The 15278-nt window shown below is 35.1% G+C and overlaps 4 protein-coding genes across 6 annotated transcripts; 1 reads left to right on the top strand and 3 right to left on the bottom strand.

The window, feature by feature from the left end:
* Positions 1 to 703: 703 nt before the first annotated feature.
* On the top strand, positions 704 to 3402 carry LOC101214305. 2 transcript variants are annotated; one of them, XM_004138583.3, is made up of 4 exons: positions 704 to 891; positions 1845 to 2025; positions 2681 to 2816; positions 2893 to 3402. In XM_004138583.3, the coding sequence occupies exons 1-4, from the start codon at positions 765 to 767 to the stop codon at positions 2947 to 2949; spliced, it is 501 nt and encodes a 166-aa protein (XP_004138631.3). In that variant the 5' UTR covers positions 704 to 764; the 3' UTR covers positions 2950 to 3402. The 2 variants fall into 2 exon arrangements, with proteins under 2 accessions (XP_004138631.3, XP_011649932.1); XM_011651630.2 differs by lacking the exon at positions 704 to 891 and adding an exon at positions 898 to 1247.
* LOC101214789 lies at positions 2585 to 5251 on the bottom strand. Its single transcript, XM_004138753.3, has 7 exons — positions 4693 to 5251; positions 4372 to 4535; positions 4179 to 4281; positions 3839 to 3955; positions 3574 to 3744; positions 3213 to 3336; positions 2585 to 3140 (listed from the first exon to the last, which is right to left on the bottom strand). The coding sequence occupies exons 1-7, from the start codon at positions 4960 to 4962 to the stop codon at positions 3004 to 3006; spliced, it is 1086 nt and encodes a 361-aa protein (XP_004138801.1). The 5' UTR covers positions 4963 to 5251; the 3' UTR covers positions 2585 to 3003.
* A 2960-nt stretch (positions 5252 to 8211) lies between these two features.
* LOC101215026 (receptor protein kinase-like protein ZAR1) lies at positions 8212 to 11361 on the bottom strand. Its single transcript, XM_004138754.3, has 2 exons — positions 9199 to 11361; positions 8212 to 9071 (listed from the first exon to the last, which is right to left on the bottom strand). The coding sequence occupies exons 1-2, from the start codon at positions 10484 to 10486 to the stop codon at positions 8422 to 8424; spliced, it is 1938 nt and encodes a 645-aa protein (XP_004138802.1). The 5' UTR covers positions 10487 to 11361; the 3' UTR covers positions 8212 to 8421.
* A 183-nt stretch (positions 11362 to 11544) lies between these two features.
* On the bottom strand, positions 11545 to 15033 carry LOC101215269 (protein PLASTID MOVEMENT IMPAIRED 2). 2 transcript variants are annotated; one of them, XM_004138755.3, is made up of 3 exons: positions 14625 to 15030; positions 14119 to 14250; positions 11545 to 13642 (listed from the first exon to the last, which is right to left on the bottom strand). In XM_004138755.3, the coding sequence occupies exons 1-3, from the start codon at positions 14646 to 14648 to the stop codon at positions 11870 to 11872; spliced, it is 1929 nt and encodes a 642-aa protein (XP_004138803.1). In that variant the 5' UTR covers positions 14649 to 15030; the 3' UTR covers positions 11545 to 11869. The 2 variants fall into 2 exon arrangements, with proteins under 2 accessions (XP_004138803.1, XP_031736893.1); XM_031881033.1 differs by lacking the exon at positions 14119 to 14250 and having other exon boundaries at positions 14625 to 15033.
* Between the last annotated feature and the right edge of the window lie 245 nt (positions 15034 to 15278).

The raw sequence follows: 15278 nt of genomic DNA, 5'->3' as shown, positions 1-15278 counted from the left end.
AACTTTTTTTGTTTTTTCTTCCAAATTTTAATGTTGATTTTTAAAAAAAAAAATTAATATTTTTTCCTGCAAAGGTGTATGTTTTCTTTTTTATTATTAGTATTTAATGTTCTCTCTGTCTTCTTCCAAACATTTCACAAGCTCTTGCACTAGAATTAAAATCATTAATTTTGATCAAAATTAGTTACTATATATTTTTTTCCCTTCATGTTAGCGATATACAAAAACAGTAGCTAAAAACTTCTTAAAACACATATAAAAAGTAAAAGTATGTAACTGTGTTTGAGATTGAGCACTTGAAGTTTGAAAGTTGTGAGATACAAAAAAACAGTAGCTAAAAACTTGTTTAAAACGTGTGCAAAACTTTCATAGATCATCTAAAAGGTATAGAATCAATTTACTATTGGTTTTACCACATGTTTCAGCAAGTTTTTAGTCACACGTTCTTATCTCTCAAGTATCTCATTGTATATATTTGTTTTATGCAATTTATAGTAATTCTACACATCTTTTAGAGATTTTGTATCCAAAACAAAACTTCTTTTCTACTGTCAATTTTATTTACAAAACAAGTATAACTTGGATTTTAAACGTTAGATTTTACTTAAGATCCAACTAATTTCAAAGGAATTCAAATCAATAAAATGTAAAGGAAAGAAAAGTATTCTATCTCTTATGTTGGGAACTCATGGTACTACTTTTTTTTATTATAGAAAAATGAAGAAGAAGAATTTCTTAGATCTTACTTTCCTACTAACTCTCCAATGGCAGTGATAACCATAGAACAACCTGTAACTCACAATCTTTTAATTTCCTATATCTATCTTCTTCTATGTGTTTGTCGTCGACCAACTCTGGTTGGGTACGTAATCACCATCACCCGTCGGTTAGGTAATCATCGTTGCCGGGCACACTACTGTGAGATCGACGTCACTTGGGTAGTCGTTATTGGCAAGAATCAGAATTGGGGAGATGGGTTTTTGTTTTTACGCAGATAGCTATGGAGAATTTAGGGTCTTTTTCACTATAGGGCAGAATAGACATTTCATAGGCTCATTCAATAACTCTTTTCATTTTTTTCATTCAAAATTGTCCTAAATTTTCATTCTTGTCTTTGAGGGTCTTTTTGAATCTTTATACATATTCAATCCCTCGTTTTCTTTTCACTCGATTGTCGTCTTTTGAAGAGCTACCGGATATTTTTTAAGCCTTGCACTCTCTCATAAGCTCTGAGGCTTCTTCTCATGGTATACAATATTCGTGTTCTCCCTTTGCTTTGTGCCATCTTGTAATCAGCTCTCATTTTGGGGGGTTACCACTGCTTTTTACTTTGTCGTTATAATTTCTTGGAGGGATGTTGTTGAATCTCTTTGTTGTTGTAACCTTTTCGGCGGCAACGCCTTTCAGATTAATGGGTTTCGTGTAATCAGATTTTCCAGTTGCTAAATGCAAAGGAAATTGGAATTGCTTAAAGTTTGTGAATGATTGGCCTGTCTGTTACACTTGATTTTGAATTAAATGTGTTGTTTTTGTTTGTAGAGGCTGGTTATCTATCTATAAAAACTGTCGGGCTTTTTCTATGAGTTCTCGTTTTGATTTGATTTTGAAATGAAATGTGTTCTTTGGAAAAAAAAAAAACTTTTCTAGAATTGTTCGGAAGCAGAGCCACTGTTTGAATAAATGTCTGTAAGAATTATAGGGCGACAGAGGGCCAGAGGCTTATATTTATCCAATCGGTTTTGAAGAAGAACCGACGTGATCCGACTCGTTTACATCCATACAGTTGTTGGTTTTCTTTATTCCCACTCCAAATAGAAGCGTAAATCTTTCAAGGTGTGATGCAGTGAAAACTTGGAAGAGAGAGATGGCAGCAGCTTCATTTAGGTGGATACTTCAATTACACAAGGACGTCCCTAAAGCGGCAAGATTCTACTCTGAAGGCTTGGACTTCACTGTTAATGTCTGCACTCTCCGTTGGGCGGAGCTTCAATCTGGGCCTCTCAAGCTGGCTCTCATGCAATCCAAGTAATTTCGCAATTTTTAGTTCTCTTCGAATTGATTAATCTATGCAGTAGATTTGTTTGAGCGAAAATGAGTGTGACATAGTTAGGTGCCTTGTTTGTGTTTGATGTTTTGCCTGTGATAAATTTAAAATGAAATCGGCCAAATAGAGGTTTATCTGGCCAATGGGTATACAAAAGGGCTCAATTCACAGGGTATACAAAAGGTGTTTCTCTTTTGCAATAAGAAAAGCTTTATGTTGGTTCAAAAGATATATGGTGTTTACTGTTAGGGATAAATGAGCCATGAAGATACATGAAAGGCTTTATTCTGGTTCTATTGTCCTCGAGGATATCTGAATTAATTTAAAACAAAAACAATCTACATTGTTTACTTGGTATGTACGTGGATTGCTGGACATTTCATGAAAATTCTGGTGTTTGTCAAAAAGATTTCTCATGAAGCACTTTTTGTTAAATTGTTTCCCCTTTGGGGAAGCCATGAATGCAAAGGATTTGAATGTTTAAGTTGTGGCATGGACTTGTTTTGTCCTTAATATGAATTATAAAAGCAACTTGAGCTGTTTGGTATTGAAACAAATTTGTTCTTCTAGTTCAATGTAGAAATTTGAGGTTTTTAATTTCACATATTTAAATGCGTTGCTAACCTGGGGTCACAGTGACCATATTGTCCAGCAAAAGGGTTATTCTTCGCTGCTATCATTCACAGTGACAGATATTAACAGCACAGTGACCAAATTAATGGCAATGGGAGCTGAACTAGACGGCTCCATTAAGTATGAAATACACGGAAAGGTACAAACTCCCCCACCCCCTTTCTCTTGGATCATAAATGATCAAGTGATTTTAAAGTGTCAAATGCTCACTTCAGGTTGCGTCCATGCGATGTATTGATGGCCATATGTTGGGCCTTTATGAACCAGCATAAGAGCTCAGAGTTAACTTTCTTGAGTACTTGCAACATATGGTGGCAGCAGTGTGCTTACGGTTTCCTTAACTCCACCGAAGGCATGGAGAAGACGTGGGATATCACATTTTTCTTCGGATTTCCTTGAATAATTGATAGAGTTTGTTCGTCCAGGTCAATTAGGGCAGTACACAGTGTGTAAAGCATAGGGCCTGAAAACATTAAGAAAATTTTCAAATGTAGGATTGAAAGGACAGACATATTTAAATCATCTTAATATTTACCTGTCATATAGATAGGATATTTCTTGTTATCCATATCTCCTAGAACCGACAGGAAATCATTTTTTGATTCTTTTGGCAGGTCATTAGCTCGTTTCTGCCTGCTTATGGAATTTGGATCTTGTACCTGTTTTTCAAAAGAATTAAATTTGACTTCAATACCTTAACGTAAATGATCACTTGGCATACTTAATTTCTAGCATGTTATGTGTAGTTCAAATTTCAATGTCATGGAGAAAGTTCTGAGTAGAAACTATATGGCTAAAGTATGCAAGCAACTTATTTTCGTTGAGATGGCCAAACATATTTAATTGGATGCTGTTGCTGTCATTGCTATATAAATGGTTTTTCCCGACATTGTTACCTGGTTAATCTGAAGATGTGTATACATATTTGCATGGAAAAATGGTGTAGCCCCAACTTCGCTGACTGAAAATCTATACCTTGATGCTGTTTCTACATTCACAATTCTTCTTGTCTGAACATCAATCAGATTATAACTGTGCCCAACAGATACTTCGGCTGAGCGAATTCTCTGTAAAGAGGATCCAACCCCACGTGTCATATTTTCAAAATTGCTCTGGTAAACTAGAACATTTATGCTAGAAGACATTATTGCGGAGTCTTACAAATATTGCATTTTCAAGGCTTGTAGATTCAAGGAGGTCCCGGGATATAAAGTTTCGTCCAATTGCCCCAGCGGCAATCTCATCATTGGTTGGAGGCACTGAATTCAAGGTAAATGCCTAAAAGAGTTAAAAAAATGTTATGTTTTAGCGTTCAATATCAAAATAGTTGGACAACATTGGAAAAGATGTTATGTGTCATTCTTCAATATTTCAAAATCTACGATGGAGACCTGGAATGCTTGTTGTAAACTGGCCAGGCCAATTGTTGCCTATGTAAGATATATCTGTGCTTAATTACTTCACAATGAATGAGTGAATGATAATGATATGAAAACTTTACCAGTCCATGATCATTAAAACCAAACGCGCAGCTCGGAAGCTCTCCTGCATACGTATAAGCAAGAAAGGAAAGCCCATTTTGCAGTTTTCCTTTAACTAAATAGCTACAAAAGTGAAGAAAAAAATGAACTTGGTTATTAGTCCGTTCTGAGCTCTTTTATAAAGTGCAATGAAGTTCAGGTTTGTGAACTTACGTGTGGCCAACCAGAGCATTGTTGGCATCTTCATTATGTGCTGCAATGGCCATGTTATCACTAACAAGAAGAAGATCAGAACAATCATCTGAGCAATCAACTGATGAAGGTACTTCCTTCTGAAGAAACGGAAGAATCTCCTTCCTGAAGTTGATTAGGACAATCTGCATATTGATTTTCAACAAAGACATCATAGACAGAACAGAAACCAGGTATTATTTCCACACTTGTACCTCTTTTTTACTCCATTTTCTAAAGCTAGCAATAGCAACTCATCTATCAAGTCAATGCTAAAAATTCTCTCTACATTTGTACGATTACCTCAAGAATAGGAACACCACTTCCTTCTGCAGTTCCAACAAGTTCATCCCAATATATTGGAAACCTTGTCTTGTTATTATTGCATAGAGCTTCAATAAGAGGATGCGATTGTGGGGATTGAGCAAAAGGAAGGAGCTCGTTGCGAAGAACAAGGTCAGTGTGCAATCTGCTCTTTATTGTATCTGAGAATCTCTTTCCAATCAAGAACCCCATCTGGTAGGCAGATTCGCATGGACCAACTTCAAAGATCTCCAGCTTTTTGTCTTCCATAGCCCAACTTTTGTTATTTTTTCTCAGCCTTTTCTTCTTATGGTGTTTTGGTGCAATTGAAGCGTGACTTATCTTCTTCTCTATCTATGTGCCTGCTTTATGGTTTCCTAGTATAATTTATAATGGGTTGAGAATAAATAAATAGTATAAGTTAATTTGCACCTATCAGAGAGTTGTCACGTGAAATTTGTTGGAGTTATAATTCAGTCATGGATGTTCATATCAAGCAATAAATGGCACACAATATAGTACATTCTCACCCCATGTTTGACATGGTCATTGGGGGGTGTTTGGCCAATTGACTTCCTAAATATAATTTGGAAGTTGCTTTAAGCCATTATTGTTAGGTTGGGTTAAATTGTGATGCATTGTAAGCCCTTCTGTGATACGTTTATCTACTTTACTTATGCTTGAATTGAACTCATTGATACACTAAGTTTAGTATAGTTGTATGTATGGATAATACCCTAGAGGCCTTCAGATTGTGTGACTCTAAAGAGGGTGGAGTCTGCGGTGGAAAAGTTGCCACCACCTTCATGTTCTTGAATTTTAGATGTTGATACTCAAAAGAAAAAAAGAAGAATAAAAACCTTGTAGACTCTTGGGATTCAATTTCAACATAGAGAAATTACATGATCCGCTAAACTATTTTGTACAGAAAAAATAAAGTAATATACTCAAACTCATTAATTTCATACATATCTATGTGACTTCAAATTTTAAAAATAAAACTTAAAATTTACATTCATAAACTAAAATTGCAAAGTTATATATATAAAAAAAAATGTATAAAATGATCAACCTCAATATTTACAGGCAATCAACATTTTAATGATAAAATTAAGTTGGACAATTAATTTTCTTTTGGATTTTTTTTTTTTTACATAAACTAATACTTTTGACATAAAATTAAATTTTATGTGATTAGATTTTAAACTTTGTTTCATAAATTTTTCTAATATGTTAAGGAATGATTAGATTCAAATTAGACATAAAATTAATGTTTAGTTAAACATTTGAAGATAAATGAAACACAATTTTGAAAATTAATCTGCAAACAAAAATAGTATATGGAAGCAAAGTTTAACTAAATAATAGTTCATATATACTAATATTCTTTTTAGAAGATGGAGCTTCAAAATTTTCTACCTCATTCGGATGCAAAAACATGAATGAAATAATTGACATGAACATGAACATTCATCTAAAAAGAAGCATAATAAAAAATGTTTTACTTTTTAAACAATTTAATTTTCCAGAACGACTTCCTTTTATCCATGTTGGCTATAGAGTATTGCTTCTCCTAAATTAATCTCACAAAAATAAGCAAAGGGTAAAAATCAAACTTTCCCAATTCAAATTCAATTTTTGTTTGTAATAATTTAGTTCATACTATAAAAATTAGAATTAAATTTAATGAAACTTGTGATAAGCTAAATAGAGATTCAAATTTTATGGATTCATCGAAATAACCAAAATCAATCTGAACCAACCTATGCTTATTATTAATTAATTATATATATATATATATATATATGAAACCAATCTGTTCTTGAACTGTTGCAAATGAGTTGATAGTTGATCTATATGTTGAGTCATTTTTTCAATTAACGTTGATTTCTTGATAGATGAGTTTGATTGAACTGTTGGACTATATATATATATATATGGCAAGTTTGAAATTACATATGACTAACTATTATAAGATATAGAATAATGACATTTATTATTTATCAATACTACTAGATATGTGATATTTATTTTTCAACCTGACAATACTTATTATGATTGTTTTTTTGTCATAGATAATCATATTTTTATAGGCGATACAATGACTGCAAAAAACTGTCAAGAATTTTAAATTTAATAGCTTTTTAAATGTCGTGGTAGGTCATTTTTTTCTTGTAGTGCCTTGTGTTACAAGAAAAGATATAATTTTATCTAAATTACTTATTTTAAATCTTGTTCCATTGAGGAGACGTAGTTTGGTTTTGTCACTCGTCTAGGCACATATAAGATGAATTCTAATGCGACTTTTCTAGATGTTGAAGTGGGTATTGGAGTGATGGAAAACGAGGACATGTGTAGAGGAATAAAGACAAAATTTTACTCTAAATGCAACTAAATATTTTAGTAATTAACATGCATAACTACCCTTGATAAATAGAAAAACTCACCTTTGAAGCTTTTCTATTCTCGTAATCTCCTCACGAACTTGAAGCTGAGACTACCACAAGTGTTGACCCGCTATTCTCCAGACTTAGAACCAGGTTGTGGGCCAACTCGAACAATGGAGGAATAGAGAGAGAGATGGAATTTGGAGGAAGAACTTTTGTTTGAGATTACGAAGAGACTAAAGAGTGATTTGGTTTATTTTACAATTTTAAATTACAAAAATGATCAAATGATTCTTTTACCCATTTGTAATAAATTTTTTTTATAAGCAAACTACATGCAAGATTGCGTGTAATGAGCTCCCCATTCTCAACACTTGACATTCCACTAACTATCAATAGGTTAGGTGTCTTATATGTATGTAACGAGCTTGTTACAGTCTCAAATTTTGGCATTCCATTAACTATTAGTGAGTTAGGTGTGTTACATGCATGAAACCACTTTCAAAATTGCATGTGATGAGCTTGCCAAATCTAAATAATTGATAGTGATAATTAAATTAGTTTAAGGGAAATATGGTAATTTGACATTATTTAAATCATATTCAAGTTTTAACTTTTCAAGTCGTTTTTACTATTTTGTTCATCATGTCTAATTTCTACCTCCCGATCATAAATTCGCATTCATTTTTTCGAAATTCAAATTTCATTTGAATATAAAACCTATCAAAGTTTGACTTTTTACAATTTTGACCGTTTTCATCAATTCCAAGCTGTCGAATATGAATATGTATTCATATTTAAATCACATTTAAACGTAAAGATATATCTTAAACTTGTAACTGATGTCTATATATATGTTGATTTCTCTTTCTTTACTTAATTCGAACAATTCAAATTATTCCAACAAAAACATTCTAAATTAATTTCTTACGAGCAAGTAGAGAAATCCAGTGGACATATAGATCATGGGCTCCAACGAACCGAAATTAACTAGCTAAACTCTTTAGGCTAAGCTAATCGACATTCGTTAACTAATGAGTCATTCTACTAAAGTTAAAGTCTCATAGTTGCACTCTCCTAATATATATATATATATATATATATATATATATTTGTGTCGTGAGCCGTTTTTTTTTCGTAATCTTATACAATTTTCATAAATATAAATATGTTTATTATTAGATTACAATTTATATGTGTTTATTATTTGAACTTTTGAAATCTAATCTAAAAAATAAAGGTTAGATTCCCAATATCGTAGGAGACACAGAGATTCATTCATGTTCTTCGGCGGTGATGCATGAGACGTTCTTCATCTTCACATTTTGCAATTACGGTTCAATTACGATGAAGTTCCCAATTTTTCCAAACATTCAGAGACAATTCTCATACAAGGTCTCTTCTCAGGGTTCTTCCGAGTGCAAGCAACAGCTATTTCAATGGCCGCCGCAGCTTCTTCCTTCTCCACTTCCCCACACATCGATGGATCCATCACACACAATACCCTTTTCCCTTCATCCATTCCAAGCTCCACCCATTCTACCAGTTCCATCTCCGATGAACCCCATTGAATCACCGGAAACTTTCCCGTTATAATTTCTAGTAATATCACCCCCAACGAGTAAACATCCCACTTCTGCGATGGTTTTCCCGCCTTCAACGCTTCTGGGGCTTGATAATACGACCCTATCGACAGAGAGGAGCACATGGAATTTGATCGGAATGGAGACCGCCGCGGCGTTGCCGTGGTGGTTTGTTCCGATGGTGGGCAGGTGAAATCTCCGGCGGCATTTGCTAGTCGTCCGAGTCCGAAATCTGCGATGTAGGGTTCCATGTTGTTGCCTAGGAGAATGTTGGTTGGTTTCAAATCGCCGTGGACGTATTTTCTTGGGCTGAATTCGTGAAGATATGTCAATCCCTTTGCTATTCCTTTCATGATTTTCACACGATCAGTCCAAGAAAGTGGTTTGAAGTAGGAAATTTCTGCTTTTCCTGGTTGAATATTGGAAAATATCATTAGAAATAGAAGCATTATTGGTGAAAATAATTTCAATTTGGATGATTAGTCCTGTTTGGTGTGAAATTGATCCATATGTTTAGAAGGGTTTTGAATATTTACCATGAATTGCAGTGGCTAGGTCTCCCTGAGGTATATACTCATGAATGAGCAGCTTCTCTTCATCAGACCAGCAATAAGCTAAAAGAGCTACAATATTGGGGTGCCTCACTTTCCCTATTGCTTCAACTTCAGTTTGAAACTCTTTAAATCTTTCATATGCTCCATCTTCCAACCTTCTTACTGCAAGCTTTAGTCCCTTCTCTAGAACCACTTTATACACAATCCCATTCCCATTCTTGCCTAGAAGATAAGCTGAGGATTTCAAAAGTTGCTCAAGATCAAAGTCGACTTGCCGATCAAGTAGTACAAAGTTATAGTTATCCATGTTTTCTTGTAGGGGCTCAGCTTCATGTTTTGCGAAGCAAGAAAACTCTGTTTTAAGCATCAATACCTGCCGAAAGTTACAGGAGCCATTTAGATTTTCACTACCTTTAGCCGGATAAGCTCTCTTGCACCAAAATACTACTAGGATAACCAAGCAGAAACCAACTATGATACTAGCCGAGCCTGTGATTATGGAACAAGCTTTTCCACCTTTTCCATGTGATGGGCAATGGAACCATGAGTCGTGGTTTGGCAGTGGCATTACGAATGAACATGAAACATTAAGGGGAAGTCCACAGAGAAACGAATTCCCAACATAAGCTGTTGGTCCAAGGTTCTGGAAAGCTTCTTGTGGTGGAATTGAGCCGCTGAGATTATTGTAACTGAGATCAATATAAAGGGTTGTAGGGAGGCTGCGTAGGCTCACTGGGATTGGGCCTGTAAAGACATTGTGAGACAAATCAAGAGTACCTTGCAAGTTGGTCAAGTTGCCAAAGTCAGCAGGGATCGGACCGTGGATCACATTGAAGGAAAGATTGAGATTCTGAAGAGATGTCAAGTGGGAACCAAACCCATCTGGAATAGAAACATTAAAGAGATTTTGTGAGAGGTCCAAGCTTTGTAACTCTACCAGGTTGTAGAGTTCAGTTGGGAAGCTTCCGAAAAGATTGTTGTTCTGAAGGCTCAAATGGTGGAGTGACCCAAGTTTCCCGAGTGCAGGATGGAGAGTACCAGAGAGTTTCTTGTCTACAATACTGAGAGAGACAACTCTTTGTTCTGCACAAGTGATTCCATTCCATGAACACGGCGTTGCATCAGACAAGTTCCAGTTTTGGAGGAACCCTTGAGAATCAAAAGTTGAGCTTTTGAATGAAAGCAGAGCTAATCCCTCTTCGTTCAGAGAAGAGGCAAGCGAGAAATAGTTGCTCACAATGAAAACTAACCAAATCTCCAGTAGATCCATATTGTTTAGAGTTATGTTACAATCTGAAAGAGTGTTTTCCTTGAAATAAGCATCAAAATGGAAAGCCAGAAGGTTCCTGATCGTGACCAGTAAGTTTGACACTTGGGAAAGAAAACAAGAAAGAAGGCTGCTGGGATTTGTAAATTTTAAGGTGGTCCATTTGGACTGGTTTCGGCGTAATTGGAGGAGATTCTTGCTGAGCTGATTGTTGAAGGTTTTTGGCTGGAAAAGTTTGGCTTAGATTTTGTTTGTAGTGGAAAATGTTGTAAGAAATGGACAAATGTTGGTTTGTTTTGATTCCACCATTCGTGGAAATCGTGCATAGTTCTGAATGAAGAGAAGTACGGCGGGATTGGTGTGGACGGATATGCTGCAAAGTCAAGATATGTTACTATTACATGTATTTGTTGGTCGTTCTTTGTTTATTTCTTATTTCCTTCTCTCTTTTGTAAAGGAATCAAACACAAAATATAATTGTATTGGATCTCTCAACACCTCTTTTAACTCGGGCCATGTCTATTTGAGATCTCAATCTGTCAATGGTGATTTCATTTGGAAAATAGCTTCCATTTAAGACAAAGCAAAAACTAACGTTAAGTAAAAATGATCAAAAGCAATCCGATTGATTATGTTTACAATAGAGACCATCGGGATAATTCTATCGATAAAATCTTATTATAATTATACCAATTTTGGTTACAGATGGATAAACGTGACCTCAATTCAAACTAACTAATGAACATCCAAATACTAAAAACAAGAACCAATTTAATGTAATGTACAAGTAAAACACAGTAACTATGCTCAGATGTAGTCCTTGTAAAGTTACAAATAAACTTACTAACTTGTAATTAGTTAACTTACTTAAATAATTTGTTTTAAAGTTACTCCTGATTTTTCTTTCAATATGTTTTCATGGGCTAGCTTTTTTTTTATCCCTTTTTAAATGATTTTAGGTAATGCAAGTTCTGCTGAAATACAAAATGAAGAGTGGACATCGAGAAGATATTGGATCAACTTTATATAACTCTTACATGAAGAACTTATCTGGTCAAGAAGACAAAAACCTGACTTCTGTGTATGATAATTCATAATAGGAGAGTTCATGAAAACTGCAGTTAGTGAGTTAGAGCATACATAGCCAAGAAGCTGCATAAAGGCAATTATTCAAGGCAGATTTTGGTATAATCTGGATTTTGGAATTTAGTTTACTCCAATAAGCAAAATCCAAAGTTGAATGAATTCTGTTTCTATGCACATCAAATTATAAAGGGAAAAGAAAATCCTTATCTGAACTCCTCGCTCCCATTGATTGCAAAATATGAGGCCATGGAGCTTCTGACTGCAACAATCACAATCAGTAGGAACAATCTTTCACCCAATTCAAGGATTCATTTTAGCTTGCTTGCCATTGAAGAATTTGGCAAGATTTTTCACAACCTTTGTTCTCTTCTGCGTGGAAAAGGAGTCGGTTCTTCCATTCATCATATGAGGCGATGGTGAGGCTGATATTCTGAACTTTAATCGCCTTGATGGAGTCATACTTCCATTTCTCCTAATAGTTTTCTGACGATTTGTTGGTTCCCCATTTTCATCATCTACATTATTCTCACGCTTTTGTCTCTTCTGTAACTCTCCCTCCACCATTCTTTTTGCAGATAGAGATCTGTTTGCCCTGTATACTTGTTTCTCTTCTTCCATTCTCATCTCTTCGATTTCAAGTTCGGCCAATTCAATTTTCTTTGTTGTTTCAACTTCACTTGCTTTAATGGCTTCAATCCAAGCCTGAGCTGCTGCAACTTTTTTCTCAGCAACTTCTTGGGCAGCAACCGCATGACCAGCTAAGTACTCGTATTCGAAACGAGAGATGGTGATAAAGGAACTATTATTAGTTGCACAAGCTCTAGATCTCATTGTACTTTCTGATAGTGACTTCAAATTTTCAAGTACCAAAGCCTCAGAGGACTTCACTTTTTCAAGCTCTTGCAAGGCATCTTGTAAGCATATCTCGTTTAAGTCGATTTCAGATTCGATCTTTTGGATTTCTGCTTTACTGTTTTTAATTTCTTCTTCAGTAAGCTCTTCTTCTTTCTTTGCAGCTTCCGTTTCTTTCTTCATTTGTTCTATGCTTAAAGACAGATTAGAAGCAATTGCTTTGACTTTATCTTCAGCAGAAGATACAGCCTCCAATTTTGCTTTTGCTCTAAGCAGTTTAGAGTTCAGTTTTTGAACAATTGAATCTGTTTTTTCATTAGGTTTTTTCAAACTAGCAATCTCTTCCTTGACATGCCTTAGTTCCCTTCGTACAGCATCCATTGATGTCATGAACTGAAAACCTTCATCTCGTATTAAGGCCAAATCCTTCTTTGCAGTCTTGAGTTCTTCTGTGATGGACTGCAACAAAAGTTCATCTTCTCCTACCTGAGATTTTTTTTCCAGTTCTATCATCTTAACTTTTCTATGAGATTTGATTTCTAATTCCTTCACCAACTTTAGTTCCCTCTGTAACACATTCACATCCGATGTTGTGAGACTCAATTGCTTTTCTAGCTCTTTTAAGCCTTCAACCTCTTGAACAAGTTCATCAATAATCTTCCTCTTGTTTTCAATGGCACATAAGAATTCTTTGGCTTCCATGCTTCGCTGGGCTTCTATCTCTTGAAACTCCTTCAAAGCCTCTATCTGAGCTAACTCAACTAGTACTTGTTCTTCATTTATTTCATCGATCTCCTTCCTTAGCTCTTCAATAGAGCTCGACAGGGATTGAAATTTCGAAATGGTTTCTTCTTTTTCCTTCTCTGCCAGCAATTTCTCATGAAAAACAGAAGCCATATCAAGTTTGAGTTTGCTTAATTCTAGTTTTGCAGATTCCAGTTCCCGCATCAATTCTGCATACTCACGATTTTCACTGCTTGCCACAGCCAACCGCGTGCCCTGGACAGAAGCTGACTTCTTCAACGTTTCGAGTTCCTGCTTATGCGCCCGAGCCATGGCATTTGATTTGTCAAAAAGTGAGGAGAGCTTTTTCACTGTGTTCTTGGCATTGAGAAGTTCAAGTTGAGCTTGGGCACTAGAGGAATCTGCTGCATTTCTACTCTTTTTATAATGGTCAATGTCTGTCTTTGCCTTTTGGAGCTCTCTTGCCTTTAAGGAATACTGAAATTGGATAACATGGTATTTAACTACTTTCCATTTAAACCTTTTCCAGATGCTACATTGGAGAGTACTTTTTAAAAGGAAAATATTGTAGTGCATTCTAAAATAGAATAAAGTATCCATCAAATTATCTAATCATAATTTGTCATGTCTTTTCAAAATATTTTAATTCACTTTTTAATATATGTGATGAACTTCATATCCATAATAGAATTCACTCAAATATATTACTTTTTTTTTTATATTTTAAATACATTTTGGATGGTTGGTCAGTGGAAGCATTTAATATCTTTATAATCTAAACGCATGTTGAGTGAGTATGGAAGCACTTTTACGAAAAATCCTCGTAGAAGCACTTATTATAGAAAGAAAATCAGTTAAATGCTTCTAAAAAAGACAGGTCAAAAAGACATGAAATGTAAAGTAATGCCCATTTGAAACCACCTATAATCTCTTAAAATCATGCATTTGCATACCTCTGGGGAATCTTGGGTGAGTGAATTCTTCCATGAAATACCATTCTCTTTACCATCTCCATATTGATTAACAGCTGCTCTGACTAATCCACCTCTAATTTTGCTGTCAAACTCTCTCCTCTCCATCTCCACCTATTCATTCATCCACAAGAAGGAAAGGTTCTCTTAAATCATTGGTTGACCCAACACGAGCGTCCTTTAACAGATTCACTACTTGTACTATCAACCTCAAAGTCAGTATCAGCAGAGGGTATCGCCCTCTCTCCTTACTTACAATATTATTTTTTTTACAAAAAAAGAAAAGAAATCACGGATAGACCAATGACAAAAAGGTTAAGCTCAAAAGAAAATCATAAAATTCTCAGAACCAAAGACTTGAAGAAGGTAGGGAATAAAGTAAAGCAAAAACCGGCATTCCATAGGCTTGGTGGTCAGTCCATTAAAGGTAAAAAAAAAAAAAAATGGGAAAAAAATGAAAAGACGATGATAGCAGAAATGGATATTACCTGAAAATTGGGAGGGAAAGGCATGGGGGATTGTGGTTGTGGAGAGATTGGGGAATGGGTTTAAGTGAAGAAGGGCATAGCAAAGATGAACCACAATCGCAATGCAACAGATAACAGAGAGCCGAGCAACGAGGGAAATGTTTTCCTTTTGTACAAAGAATATACATTATCTTTTTCAATTTTGAAAAAAAAAAAAGGAATAATGGAAGAAAGGTACGTGGGTACGAACATAGTGCACACATCTCACCTCTTCAAAAACAATTTATTGTTTGAAGTAAAAAAGAAATAAATGAATGGGGTAAGTTTGATTGAAAGTGATCAAAAGAATTTGGAAGTCCCAAAGATTTTGCAACACAAGTGTGTTATAGGATGGAAAATAGAAGAAAGAAAAAGAAAAGAGAGTGGGAGAAAAGACAAAGGTTAGGAGAAAGAAAGCTTTGTTGTTGAGCATGAATTATTATTACAATAAATTGTCTTGCTTCGATTATTTGGAGACAAGTCATGTAGGGGCCCACACAATAATCCACGTCTCCTTGGAGGCCACGTCCTGCTCCCCGTCGCCACACAATCCTCCACAACCCCAATCATTTCTTTTTCCTTCAATATTTATAAAGAAATAGGCCACGTAAACTTTCCAAACAAAACCCAACCCTT

The sequence above is a fragment of the Cucumis sativus genome, chromosome 2 (genome assembly GCF_000004075.3).
Source record: "Cucumis sativus cultivar 9930 chromosome 2, Cucumber_9930_V3, whole genome shotgun sequence".
Classification (NCBI taxonomy): domain Eukaryota; kingdom Viridiplantae; phylum Streptophyta; class Magnoliopsida; order Cucurbitales; family Cucurbitaceae; genus Cucumis; species Cucumis sativus.
The sequence above is the reverse complement of the archived record's forward strand: the minus strand, read 5'-3'. Positions and strand labels throughout refer to the sequence as shown.

Coding starts and splice junctions, on each gene's coding strand:
- LOC101214789 (XM_004138753.3), bottom strand. CDS start 4,962: ATGGAAGACAAAAAGCTGGAGATCTTTGAAGTTGGTCCATGCGAATCT. Junction 4,282..4,371: donor AATGCTCTGGTTGGCCACAC/GTAAGTTCACAA, acceptor TCACTTTTGTAG/CTATTTAGTTAAAGGAAAAC. Junction 3,956..4,178: donor GTTTTAATGATCATGGACTG/GTAAAGTTTTCA, acceptor TAACTCTTTTAG/GCATTTACCTTGAATTCAGT.
- LOC101214305 (XM_004138583.3), top strand. CDS start 765: ATGGCAGTGATAACCATAGAACAACCTGTAACTCACAATCTTTTAATT. Junction 892..1,844: donor CACCATCACCCGTCGGTTAG/GTAATCATCGTT, acceptor GGTGTGATGCAG/TGAAAACTTGGAAGAGAGAG. Junction 2,817..2,892: donor AGTATGAAATACACGGAAAG/GTACAAACTCCC, acceptor TGCTCACTTCAG/GTTGCGTCCATGCGATGTAT.
- LOC101215269 (XM_004138755.3), bottom strand. CDS start 14,648: ATGCCTTTCCCTCCCAATTTTCAG. Junction 14,251..14,624: donor CTTTCCCTCCCAATTTTCAG/GTAATATCCATT, acceptor ATGAATGAATAG/GTGGAGATGGAGAGGAGAGA. Junction 13,643..14,118: donor TCACCCAAGATTCCCCAGAG/GTATGCAAATGC, acceptor ATCCAATTTCAG/TATTCCTTAAAGGCAAGAGA.
- LOC101215026 (XM_004138754.3), bottom strand. CDS start 10,486: ATGGATCTACTGGAGATTTGGTTAGTTTTCATTGTGAGCAACTATTTC. Junction 9,072..9,198: donor CCTAGCCACTGCAATTCATG/GTAAATATTCAA, acceptor ATATTCAACCAG/GAAAAGCAGAAATTTCCTAC.